The sequence below is a fragment of the Pomacea canaliculata genome, linkage group LG2, assembly GCF_003073045.1.
Source record: "Pomacea canaliculata isolate SZHN2017 linkage group LG2, ASM307304v1, whole genome shotgun sequence".
Taxonomy (NCBI): Eukaryota; Metazoa; Mollusca; class Gastropoda; order Architaenioglossa; family Ampullariidae; genus Pomacea; species Pomacea canaliculata.
Window position 1 is genome coordinate 29459519 of NC_037591.1, and position 12469 is coordinate 29471987.

Sequence of the window (12469 nt, forward strand, 5' to 3'; positions counted from 1 at the left end):
ACCTGTGCATTGTTCTAGTAATATTTAGTCACCTTACTGTTAAAAAAATACTCAGTTCAATAAATCGGAAATAAAAATAAGACCGAAAGAAATTAAACAGTTCGAATAGGAAATTTTGGACGAAAATTTGACTTGGGACAATAATTTTCCCGGCACCGCCATGTATGTATGTATGTATGTATGTTTTGTTCGTTTGACATCCTCCGAGTTCCTCCCCCACAAATGCTGATGTCTGTGTGATAGAAATTACAGAGGCTCCACATTACATTAAACTAGTGCAAAATAAGTTTGAGATAAGGGGGTGAGAGGACACAAAACGCGGATCTTTCTGATGGGTTCAGAAGGTCAATGATTGAGTCACGATTATCATTCTATGGAGGTCGGAGAGTATATAATCGTCTGCTCGCTTTCGCACAGTTCAGTCACTCGGGACCAAACAAAGAGGCCCTTTCGCAGATTTCCCAGCAAACCACTACATAGGCTCATCAGCATTTGAAGGTAAAGTCTTTTCAGCCTAATTATTCTCAAACCTTTGGATATGTCTGTAGATTATTTTAGTAATACTACTTGTCTACAGGCATGTGAACAATAACTATGCCATCCTCGTCTTTTTATTGATCTACTTTCCTTGCTCCAGTTTTCTTATCATTTTTCTTCTTTCATTCGCTTGTTCTCGTCTCTTCCCTGGACGGCGATTCTTTACTGGCGAAACTACTGCCATGACCAATAGGTGAGTGAAACATGATGCCGGCCTCGTACAGGGTGTTGATTGAACAAGTGAGATGATACAGAAAGTCACTGAGATTAGGAAAATTACTGGATGAGAGGTGAAGGTGATCTCAACTGAAATCAAAGACAGAAAGACAATAGTCAAAGCAGAACTCAAGGGAATTACAAAGGTGGATTTAGTCAGGTACCTCCCTGCACGCAATTACAATCGCATTATTTTTCCAGTCTTCGGAGAAAAGTCAGGACGGCCTGATGCAAGTGTTTTCTCAAGATAGAGTTTTATCACTGTGAACCTCAGTGTCTTCTTGTGGTGACTATACTTTATCTCAGGAGAAACGCTGACAGTTCAGCAAAATGTTAAAAACCAAGAAGAATCCAGGTGACTCAAGATAATAGTTTTAAAAATGGCTTTAGGGATGTCGATCGGTAATCATTCGCTTAGGTTTAGGTTTGCTTATAGTATCGGGTTGTCCAAAAGAGAGATAAGGAGTTTATTTGTGTGTGTTTCTTTTTTCTTTTTGTTTGTTTTTGTTGTTTGTTTGTTTGTTTATTTGTTTGTTTGTTTGTTTGTTTGTTTGTTTGTTTGTTTGTTTCTGGAGCTATTCCTTTGCCATCTGCCTGCTCTTTAATTACTGTAGTTCTGTTTCGCGTAATCTTCAACCCATTCTCACAGATTTCCATCTCATAATTTTACAAATGTCACATCCCATTAATCCAGGAAACTTGAGATTTCATCAGCTTATAGAACCTAACAAACTGCACATTTATTGTGTTATTATTTTTCAGAGTCGTCTCAGTAAGTTACGAGGGACGCGAAGTCTGACTGACAATGGACAAAATGCTCATACTGACTGTCTGTTTGATTGCCACCTTTTCGGAGGCAGCATTACATGATTTTTCTGTGAGTATCTGTCTACCTATATTTTTATCTGACTGCATTTTCCCTATGCCTACACATTAATGCTTTTGATACAAGTGGTGCAACTAATATAATTGCTAAAGACATAGTCAGTTGACAGAATAAGTTCTTCTTTTTAGCTATTATTACTTAAGTATCATTAATGGAGCTAAAAACTGTACACTAAGATATTTCTGAAAGCTTATAAAGATTCATAAGATAAATCAAACATTGCTGCAATATCTCAGTGTGTGCATGTGTGTGTGTGTGCGTGCGTGGGTGTTTGCTGGTTTGCGTGCACGTGTTCCTACTAACTTCAGCTTCGGGACATGTTGGACAACTCTGAGTTTCTAGACCATGCAAGTAGAGTGGTGAAGCTGGTAAGTTCACTGAACAAACTCGGTGACATGTATTTTTATCTCATTGTTATATATTTATAACTGTTATATATTTAAGACATTCAATGAAAAGGTTTTCACAGTCGTTCTACTGTCTTCAATATTTTCCAAAAAAGCAATTGTATTTATTACTCTCTTTCAGGTTAAGTAATCTTTATTTCTTTAGTTGTCCGACTTATACCACGCTCAATTAGAATAGGGATTTTGATCTCACTTTTACACTATAAAAGAGTGACATAGAAAATGTTAAATATGTATGTTAAATAATCATAGTTAATATGGGTTGAATTATTAAAAGACTGTTTTACCCTTTTTTATCCATCCCTCGCTTCCATACTTATTCGCTCAGATGCTCACTTACTTTTCACTCTCTCTCTCTCTCTCTCTCTCTCTCACACACACAGTGCGATTGAATATTTTACGCTTGTATCTACCTACAGCTGATGCAGCTGGCTACGAAGTCGCTACGTTGTACGGTGAGAGTTTGGAGTCCGGAGAACAAAGAAGGTAAATAGACTTCACACAAATGTTTTCTCAAGTTTACTGCATCGTTGTATCGACTTTTGTGTAGCGAAAAATAATCTGCATGTCACACCCTCTTCAACTTTTTCATGGATGATCGGAGACGTGTACCAACTGTTCTCACGCTCACACGTTACAGCCTCACCAAGAGAGACGTTGAAGACCACGTCGCCAGTCCGTCGTCAAAGTCCAGAAACTTCGAGCTTCGCCTCACTTCCGGGGAGGGACTACGCATGTCACTTCAGAAGCGAAACGTTTTAAGTTCGGATCTGAGAGTGGTGGAGCGATTTGACAAAGAAACGATAATCAGTCGCCCAGTCATCAAAGACTGCTTCTTCAGTGGCTTTCTGGAGGACAAGGCTGGCTTCGCTTCACTGTCGCTGTGTGATGGAAACGTGGTAAGACAGACAGACAGACAGACAGACAGACAGACAGACAGACAGACAGACAGACAGACAGACAGGCAGACAGACAGACAGACAGGCAGGCAGACAGACAGACAGACAGACAGACAGACAGACAGACAGACAGACAGACAGAAGTATTTACAATGGCTTCTGAAACACGTTATGGTAATCAACAGTGAAAGTTGTATCTAAATCTTTTTCTTTCCTGATTATTTCGCAGGTTGGAGCCATTCGCTCAAAGAACCGTAGTTTTCAATTGCACCCACTTCCGGAAGATGTGGTCAGCCACTCTCCATTCTTGCACGTGCTTCTTACATGGTCTAATGAAACCGATGACAAACTTTCGAGCCTAGAGGATTTCTTGGAGGTGCCTGAAGATGTGCTAGAGAATGAAGATGCAAACGATATGAAATGTATGTGACACATTCAACAGCATGCTTTTTCTATTTCTCTCTCTTTCTTTCTTCATTGCTTAAATAAAAAATCTAATTATATGACTGTCCGTTAAAAGATTTTACGAGCTGGAAATAAAATGAACAGTTTTCCTTTTCTTGTGGTTTCGCTGTTCAAGTTCAAAGGTCAGTAAGCGACAAGAAGCTGAAAATAGAGGTGGGCGTCTACTTGGACCGACTTTTCTTAAACAAAGTGAACCAAAACCTCAAACTCTCCTCAAACCAACAGCTCACGGACCTCATTGCTCGCAAATGGAGTGGCGTGAGTGTTCTGAAGTGCCTGCTATAGTTACCTTGATCAGTTTAATGTACCTCATTTTAGTGTTTGCTTTTGTTTGCGGATTAGCTAATTGTTATATTAATATTTTTTCTCTTGGTTACCTTTTTTGGTCGTGGGTTGTTTTGTTTTTGACTTTCTATAAAGCAATCATTGCATTACTGGCTTCCCTGCACGGTTCTATAAATCCTTTTTTCCAAAATTTAAAAAAAATGTGTTAGGAGGACGTTACAAATTTCTTTGAATGTTTAATAATGTTTTATTAAAATAAGAAAGGCCAGAGAGTTCTTACCTTAAAGATAGGTGTCCAAAATGTCTGCACATCTAGAAAAAACGGTCCTTGAGGACAATCACATCATTGTGTGCTCAACAGATTGCCGGTGTGCTGCACAACCCCTCGCTGGTCGGGTGGGACATCACGATCAAAGTCGTCAATCTAGAGATCTGGCATAGTAACCCGGTAAGTGTAGCTAGGAACTCCAAATTTCTTACTTTCATTTGCTGTAGTTTGCATTTGGCCATTTTGTATTCCGAGAATGTCCTCTTTGGCACGGTCTGATTTCTTGACGGAGGACCCGGCTGGAATGATTCTGTAGAATTTCACTGTTCAAAGCTCCTTATATATGGTACAATGTCTCGAGCGCTAGTTTTCTTACTCACATAATTTTAAGGCTATTTGTTCCAAAGAAAGCGTTTATTTATTGAGGTGAAGAATCTGCATGTCTTGGAGATTTTTTCGTCTTGTTTTTTTACTTTCAAATTTTTAAAAATTTACATTTTTCTGATGTTACTGTTTTTTCATCTTGTTTGTAAATTTGATTGTTTATAGAGATTACTTAAATTGTTGCAATACTTATATCTTTCTTACAACACGCTAAAATAATCTGAATTTTGTGTTATACTCCTATGACTTTGTCATTATATAGGTGAATGTCAAATGATAATTACTTTCTGTCTATAGTCCTGGTACCAAGACTCCATCAAAGACCTAGGACAGCGTTTGAAGATGGCATGTATCAACACTATGAATCAGCCTTTTGACTACGTGTCCATCGAAACCGCGTAGGACTTACTTTTCTCTTTTGATTTTGTGCCCCTTCCCTTAACGGTCTCTTTACTCACGCTCTTATAAATTATATCCTTCCTCCTGCTTATTTATTCTTTTTCTGGTCTTTCTGTGTGTCTCTGGGAATACCATTCGTGTTATAAGATTGTCATTACGGTCATGTCTTTTTATTCTAACTTTTACACAGGGATGCCGACCCTCCTCAGAGAATGGGACTGGCTTACGTCGGGGGAATGTGCAGTCATAGAAGTCGCTGTGGTATCACCAAGGGAGCATATACCCACTTCAGATTTGAGCTTCATGAGATGGGACACAAGTATGCTTTCGTATAATATTGAAGATAGTTCATGTGACTGCGAGTTTATGTTGGATATTTTGACTGGGTGTACGCTAGTGTGCATGTGTTTGTGATCATTGCACTGAACGTAAAATTACGTGATTTGACATGAAAGTGTTGTGGACGAAAAGCGAGGACTTTAACACTGTGGTAATACTGATAAAGGAGAGTCTAATGGATACAATTTCCGACAATAGAATTAATGAGCGGTTATAACATGTTTCTAGTGGGACATGTTAGACTGAATCAATGAAAATTGTTTAGTTTTCAAATATACATGTCTTAGTTCGTTAGTTAGTTAAATCTTAAATTCAAAATCTGTGTTTTTATTTTGAAGCCTGGGATTGAAGCACGATGACCAGATATCGCAGTGTTCAGGAACTGAGAAAGGTTTCATGTCTAACGTGGAGAATGTCTTCAGACCATGCTATGCCAAAGTCTGGGACTCCTTTTTCAGGTGGAATTCTTACACTCGTCTTTAAAATATAGAAAATACAAGTAAGCGAGCAACTTAGAATAAGCAAAATAGCTTCTTCATACTTTCTATTGAATTCTGTGACAGAGACTCCAAGAGGTCATGCCTGTTTCAAGATAATGTCGACACCCAGCACTTCAACCCAATTGGTTGATCTAAGAGAGTAAGAGTTCTGTTACTTCCATGCTTGATAGTGATAAAAGTCTAGTTAGCGTGCTCTAACTTAAATATGATGAAAAGACTAAGAATAGTAATACAACATTTCTTGATGATGATATCATCGACGACGACGATGTTGATGATGCACTAACAAATTCCTCATATTTATTTGTACCATTATAATTACGTTTGTATTTATCTTCCTAACTGTCGTTTTGTTGTACATACTGTCGCTATTTTAAGTTATATTAAAGTTTTCATCCGCTTTCTTCTTTGTCAGGTCTCAAAAGGTCCGGATGAGGGGCATCCAGCAAGTTTGTAACCTGTATCCGCCTGACGTTTGTGAAAATTGGTCATTAAAACATTTCAGAGAAACATTCCCATGACTCTACTTATATTTGACTGGTGTATTTGGGTGTTGTAGCTAGTATTTATGTACTCAGATTATCCACTTCCTGTGATCGGGTTTGACGCTAGCCTTTGCATTTCTGATACAAATACAACTTATACTTTGAAGAATTTGATACAAGCAACTCCTAAAACTCATCAATTTCGTAAAAATCTAGATTATAAGTTTGTTCTTCATTCATCGCTTTCCTGGTACCGAGTAGCGAACGGTCATGCTGGACCGCTGTAACTTGGCCATTGGGAGGAATAACAAGATAAACGGAGAGGTGGATGTGATGCTGCGTTACTGTTAGCATGACTTTCTTAGGTGGATGATTAGGTTTACATTTCTGTTAGTGTCACCGTCTCCTTTCTAGAAATCACCTCTATCTTAGCTACTGCTTTTATATGGTACACAATAGTCTAAAGAAGCTAAAACGGCAGTTAGATAAAAGACTTCGTCTAAATTCATGATCAGGAGAAAATTGAAAAAAAAAAATGTTTAAGGCGAAACGGTCCATTAAGTCTTTTCATTAATAAGCCTTTAAACCCTGTCTAGTGTCATCAAGAACATTGCTTGTACCAAACAACACGATTACAACACGAAGAGACACACATGTGAAACAAAACGCAATGTCAACTAATTACTTCTCTTCAAAGTTTTAATGACTGATTTTTACAACATTCAGCGAGAGGCAGACTACGGCTATCCAAGACCATTTCAAATCTGAAAAAGAAAATTCAGACACGGGCTTTAGGATTAAATGGCAACAGGATGCACAACCTAAGCCGCGATTATCACAAAAACGATGAAAACAATAATTAGAAGAAAGGGGACTCAGTGCGTCCTTATTCTAACCATCATCGTTATCGATATCGTCGCCGACATACTAGTCAAAACATTTTTTATTGTTCTTTACATCTCCGATGTTTCCAAAACCCTTTACCAGCAACACAGTAGACAATACAGAGTTGCCAGTCTGTTATAGCCATTATGTAGGGAGTGATAGCACACGTACATACCTGTTCAAGTTACTCTAGGTTGATCGGATTATAGTTCGAGGTATCAACGCTGTCTTCAAACAGGCATGACTTGTCCCTGCAACAGATGTCGATACAAACAAATTCAAAACTATTCCACATAAAATGCTAAATTAATATCTACGAAGTTAAAGTATTATTCTCTATGTTTACTTGTATTTAATAATAATGAAGACCAATGTAAGAATTTCACCTGAGCGAGTAGTCGAGGACTTTAGCGTAGCATGGTCTGAAGACACTCTGCTTGGCAGACATGAAACCTTTCTCCTGTCTTGAACACTCAGACATCGTGTCATCATGCTTCAGTCCCATGCTTCAAAATCAAACAAAGATTTTATGTTTAAGATCCTGTTCTTTTTAAAACTCACAATAAACAAACTGAATTAATAAGAAAGATTCATTTTATAGGCAAAGAACACTTTTCATTTATTTAGTATAAACGATTAATGGAAAACATAAGAGCCGTTAATAACGGGTGATTTCCATTATTTAATAGACACCCACACCCACAATGATACCTATGACACAGTGTCAAGTCCACGATTTCATTCAGATACACTTTCCTATGACATCAACAACGTCCTTTTAAGGTCAATGAAGTGAGCACAAAACAATAGTCTAAACAGTGATATATGCTTCATTCCCTCGCATGCAAACCCACCCACACACACAGTCACACATCAGGAATCTGTAGTCACATCAACTATCCACAGTCAAATAGGAAAACATACTTATGTCCCATCTCATGGATCTCAGGTGCGAAGTTGAAGTTGGCTCCCTTGGTGATACCACAGCGATATCGAGGATTGCACATTTGTCCCACGTAAGCTACTCCCGTCCTCCGAGGTGGGTCGGTATCACTGTTCAAATGTTATAAAAAGATACAGCTATCACCGGCACACAATAAACATTGCACTTCATGCAAACACAGGCATTAATACGGACTGAGAGAAAGTGGGAGGAAAAAAAGTAATAAGAGCGTAGGAATAAGTCAAAGTAAATGCACTCCGGAAACAAAGAGATGCATGCGTACGAGGTTTCGATGGAAACGTAGTCAAAAGGCTGATCCATGGTGTTTTCACACGCACTCTGCATACGCTCTCCCAGTTCTTGAGTGGAGTCTTGGTACCACCACTACAAAAAGAAAGTATCAATGTAGCCTGCTAACAACTATGTAATAACGCAATCTTAGGGATACCAAACCAGTTCCAGATTACTTTTACAAATGTCACAATCCACAAAAGGACAAATTAAATTCTAAGGAAAATTGTTAAGCTTGAGAAACAGAACATTTCTATTTTTAGTTACTAGGTACACTTACCGGGTTGCTTCTCCAGATCTCCACATTGACGACTTTGATCGTGATGTCCCACCCGACCAGAGAGGGGTTGTGCAGCACACCGGCAATCTGTCAGAAACAGTCAGAATGGTGTCAACACTGTGCAAAAGTCGTTATTCGAGGCACGGCCATCTCGGGCATATACAACCATCTTCGGTCGTTTTGTGGGTAAATAAAACATTATGAACATTTACAAAAATAGTAGTAATGTCTTGCTGGCTAGATGGAAAAAGCAGTTCCCTGAAAAAATGTTTTTAGAATCTAGCAGATAAACTATAGCGCTTCAGAACGGTGAAAAAAACCCCAAACGTAACTAAGAAAAACGAGCAAGAGAAGAAACGTCATAATATCATTCATCCAGTCAGCAAACAAAACCAAGAAAACAATATTAAAAGGAGAACAGAACACTTACACCACTCCATTTTTGAGCGATGAAGTCTGTAAGCTGCTGGTTTGAGGAGATTTGATGTTTTTCCGATACTTTGTTTAAGAAGTGTACATCCAAGTAGACGCCCACCTCTATCGTCACCTTCCTGTCGCGTACTGACCTCTTGACTACAGCAGCAACAATACAACAACAGAATGACTGTTGAACTATTTCATTATAAGGTACAGTCTGATATTCACTTGGTAAGGCATTATAATTAAAAACTAAGTCTATCATATATCTTCATTTGTTTTATATTACCTTTTTCGTTGTTTGCTTCTTCATCCTCTAATTTATTCACTTCATCTTTAGACACGTCTACAAAGTTGTCTACGGGGCTAGAATCTTGGTTATCGGTTGTATTTGACCACGTAAGCAGCACGTGCAGAAAGGGAAATTTGCGGGTGAAATCTTCCGGAAGTGGAAGTAACTGGAAGTTACGGTCTTTTGACTGAATGGCTCCAACCTGCGAAATAATTGAGACAAGAGAATATGAAAGACTACTGCCACTGTAGCGGTATTACAACATGTTGGGCAATCCAGGAGAAATCTCACAACACTTATTTATTCTCCTTCTGTGTCTTATTTTCATCTATCTAATATTTGTCTGTCTGTCTGTCTGTCTGTCTGTCTGTCTGTCTGTCTGTCTGTCTGTCTGTCTGTCTGTCTGTCTGTCTGTCTTACCACATTTCCATCACACAGCGACAGTGAAGCGAAGCCAGACTTGTCCCTCAGAAGGCCACTGAAGAAGCAGTCTTTGATCAATGGGCGACTGATTATCGTTTCGTTCTCCAAGCGCTCCACCACTTTCAGGTTTGGGCATAGAACTTGCCGCTTCTGAAGTGACATGTGTAGTCTCTCTCCGGAAGTGAGGAGAAGCTCGAAGTTTCTGGACTTTGACGACGGACTGGCGACGTGGTCTTCAACGTCTCTCTTGGTGAGGCTGTAACGTGTGAGCGTGAGAACAGTTGGTACACGTCTCCGATCATCTCGGTTTTGTCTTAATAATTTTTAAAGTTCGTTAATTAAATGCTTTGGAAACATAATTTCTTTTTTGAGGCTATATTTTTAAGTTTATTTCTTAAGTCGCGATTAGATGTTGAGTATAAAAAATTTACTGTATAAACACGGGATAATTTGTCATCTTTCCAACATTTCGACTTTTGGCTAAATAGGTGGTCGTTCTTGAGATAACATTTGTCTCTATGTTTAAACACTGCCAAAAGAGTAAGTTTCACGACGACAGCGAACATTCCAGAATCAGGCAAGGGTGACCGAGTGACAAGTCGTCAGAACTCTGTTCAGCAAGAGTGACACCTACCGTCTGTGTTCTCCAGACTCCAGGCTCTCTCCGTACAACGTGGCGATCTCATAGCCAGCGGCATCCGCTGTAGATACAAGTGATTAATATACAATCGTCTTAACCTGTGTAAGTGTGTGTAAACAAAAGGTCAAGATAGCTTGTTTAAAGATTTTATTCAGTATTAACCACAGTTGTTATCTCTGGTATCTCTAACACATATTCTGCCTCTCTTGTAAGGTGTAAGAAGAAACTAAAATGATTTTTCTCAATGTAAATACTGTTGGTGTGATCATTAAAATACCTAACCCTACTAATTGCATGCAATACGTAAACTGTAGAGAAGCAGTCCTTTTCTTGGGTAAAATAACCCAGTTGACTAGAAAGACTCACAACATTTAGCTGTAATTCGTTACATTGAAGACACTTTAATGATGAAAAAAGAAATATCGAAGAGGTTTGTTAGACTGAACTTACCAGCCCGCGCCACTCTCCTCGCATGATCCATGAGTTCAGCGTTGTCAAGTACATTCTGAAGCTGCCGGTAACAGCAACACAAGCACACAAACACACACACACATACAAACACAAAAAAACACACACACAAAGAGTCTTTGAGGCAAAGGGATTTCTCTTTTTAATTAGTAAAAAGTTATTTCCTAGCAAAAGTATGTTTTTAATCACTAAAGTTTTTAATCACTAAAGTTTCTTTTATGGAAAACGTTTAATTAAGGCTTCCTGAAAGTAAAATAAAGGTCGACATATTTGTGCACAGTTTCCTTTTTTACATGTCAGTTTTATGAAGCCACACATATTTCAAAATATGAAATAATAATTATACTAATAATTATAATAATGAAGTACATTGACTATCAAGTTATATTTACTGATGCCTGTGACACGATACATATTCATGTCACCGCCTTTATTTTGTAATATTATCATGCAGGCAGAGACACGGTTAGAAAGGAAGACAAAGAAGAATAGAATGTGTAAGTCTATGAGATACTCACAGAAAACTCGTGTAATGCAGCCTCCGACAAGGCGGCCATCAAACACACCATCAGTATGGACATCTTGTCCATTGTCAGTCAGTCACACCTAACTTACTGAGAACACTCTGAAACATCCAATTCACACCAGATGTTCAGTACAGATTTTACACATGAAAAAGTTGTAAGCTGCCTGGCAGTGCAAAATGAGGAATAGTATCTGAGTATCAACCATGAGAATGTTGACTTGTTCGATGAGGTCAAAGAGAGTGGAAGTGAAGTGACTGATAAAGCAAAAGACAAATGAAATGAAGTAGACGTTGAAATAAATCAATAAACACAAACAAAATAATTACATACTCAAAATCACCCCCTCTCTTTTTTTTTCTTGTCAGGCATTACGATTTATTCGTGCATTGGTCACTAGAGTACTTTCTGAATTTAAAAATATGTCCGTATGTAAATGTAAAGACAGGAAAGAAACTAAAGAGAAGACACTAAAAGAAAACAGTGGCAGTGAAGCATTGTATGTAAAAGAAATTTGGATATATTATTGTTCTGATGATACCTGAAAACAAAAGGTGTGAAAAAGAAGAATCTACAGACATATCCACATATTTTATAATAACAAGGTTGGTGATGAATACACTTTACCTGTCGATGTCGAGGATCCTCCTTAGTCGTGTGGTGGGTTCTCGGCGAAAGCCCCTCTTTGCTTGGTCGTGGCAGACTGAACTGTTGCAAGGTGGCTTCGTGTTTATATACTCTCTGAGTTCCACATAAACAATGCCAATCGTGATTGATCCCTATACCACCCGGTGTGTGGCGTGGCAGTGAGTAGTGAGCACTCCAACACCTAGCAGGTAAATAGAGCAGGTCATTGTAATTTTTATTAATGTGTGGTCTCTACTCGTATATACACACAGCAAACAATCACACATACATCAGGTAACGAACAATGGTACCAACACTGCCCACACATTGGATAAAGGGAACTTGGCTCTTTACAATGATATATTACCTTGTTTAATTGTTTAATAAGCCTTTTAAGAACCTTCGTACGAGAATGGAGCAAATCTTTGATTGTGCAGCTTATGAACAGCTGGCATACAACATCATACCAGACCAAACACTCCCTCCCCATCTCCACGTTCAGCTGTTGACCTCGTGCAGGCGCTACAGAGCACCACGTGATTGACAAACTGCCTGCCAGAGGTCCTTGGTGCCAGCAGCCATCACCAGGCTAAACAAAGGCACAAGGAC

At 38.7% G+C, this 12469-nt stretch overlaps 2 protein-coding genes across 2 annotated transcripts; one reads left to right on the top strand and one right to left on the bottom strand.

The window, feature by feature from the left end:
• Positions 1–381: 381 nt before the first annotated feature.
• LOC112557630 (snake venom metalloproteinase BjussuMP-2-like) lies at positions 382–6099 on the top strand. The gene is made up of 13 exons (XM_025227615.1): positions 382–498; positions 1516–1630; positions 1948–2007; positions 2466–2532; positions 2687–2945; positions 3175–3367; positions 3526–3668; positions 4057–4143; positions 4645–4745; positions 4937–5065; positions 5424–5543; positions 5649–5724; positions 6001–6099. Exons 5-12 carry the CDS (start codon positions 2781–2783, stop codon positions 5713–5715), a joined length of 1005 nt encoding a protein of 334 aa, XP_025083400.1. The 5' UTR covers positions 382–498; positions 1516–1630; positions 1948–2007; positions 2466–2532; positions 2687–2780; the 3' UTR covers positions 5716–5724; positions 6001–6099.
• Positions 6100–6755: 656 nt separating this feature from the next.
• On the bottom strand, positions 6756–11985 carry LOC112557629 (A disintegrin and metalloproteinase with thrombospondin motifs adt-1-like). The gene is made up of 13 exons (XM_025227614.1): positions 11861–11985; positions 11228–11334; positions 10692–10752; positions 10236–10302; positions 9599–9857; positions 9176–9380; positions 8900–9042; positions 8470–8556; positions 8182–8282; positions 7880–8008; positions 7342–7461; positions 7131–7206; positions 6756–6834 (listed from the first exon to the last, which is right to left on the bottom strand). The coding sequence occupies exons 2-12, from the start codon at positions 11297–11299 to the stop codon at positions 7140–7142; spliced, it is 1311 nt and encodes a 436-aa protein (XP_025083399.1). The 5' UTR covers positions 11300–11334; positions 11861–11985; the 3' UTR covers positions 6756–6834; positions 7131–7139.
• Positions 11986–12469: the final 484 nt, after the last annotated feature.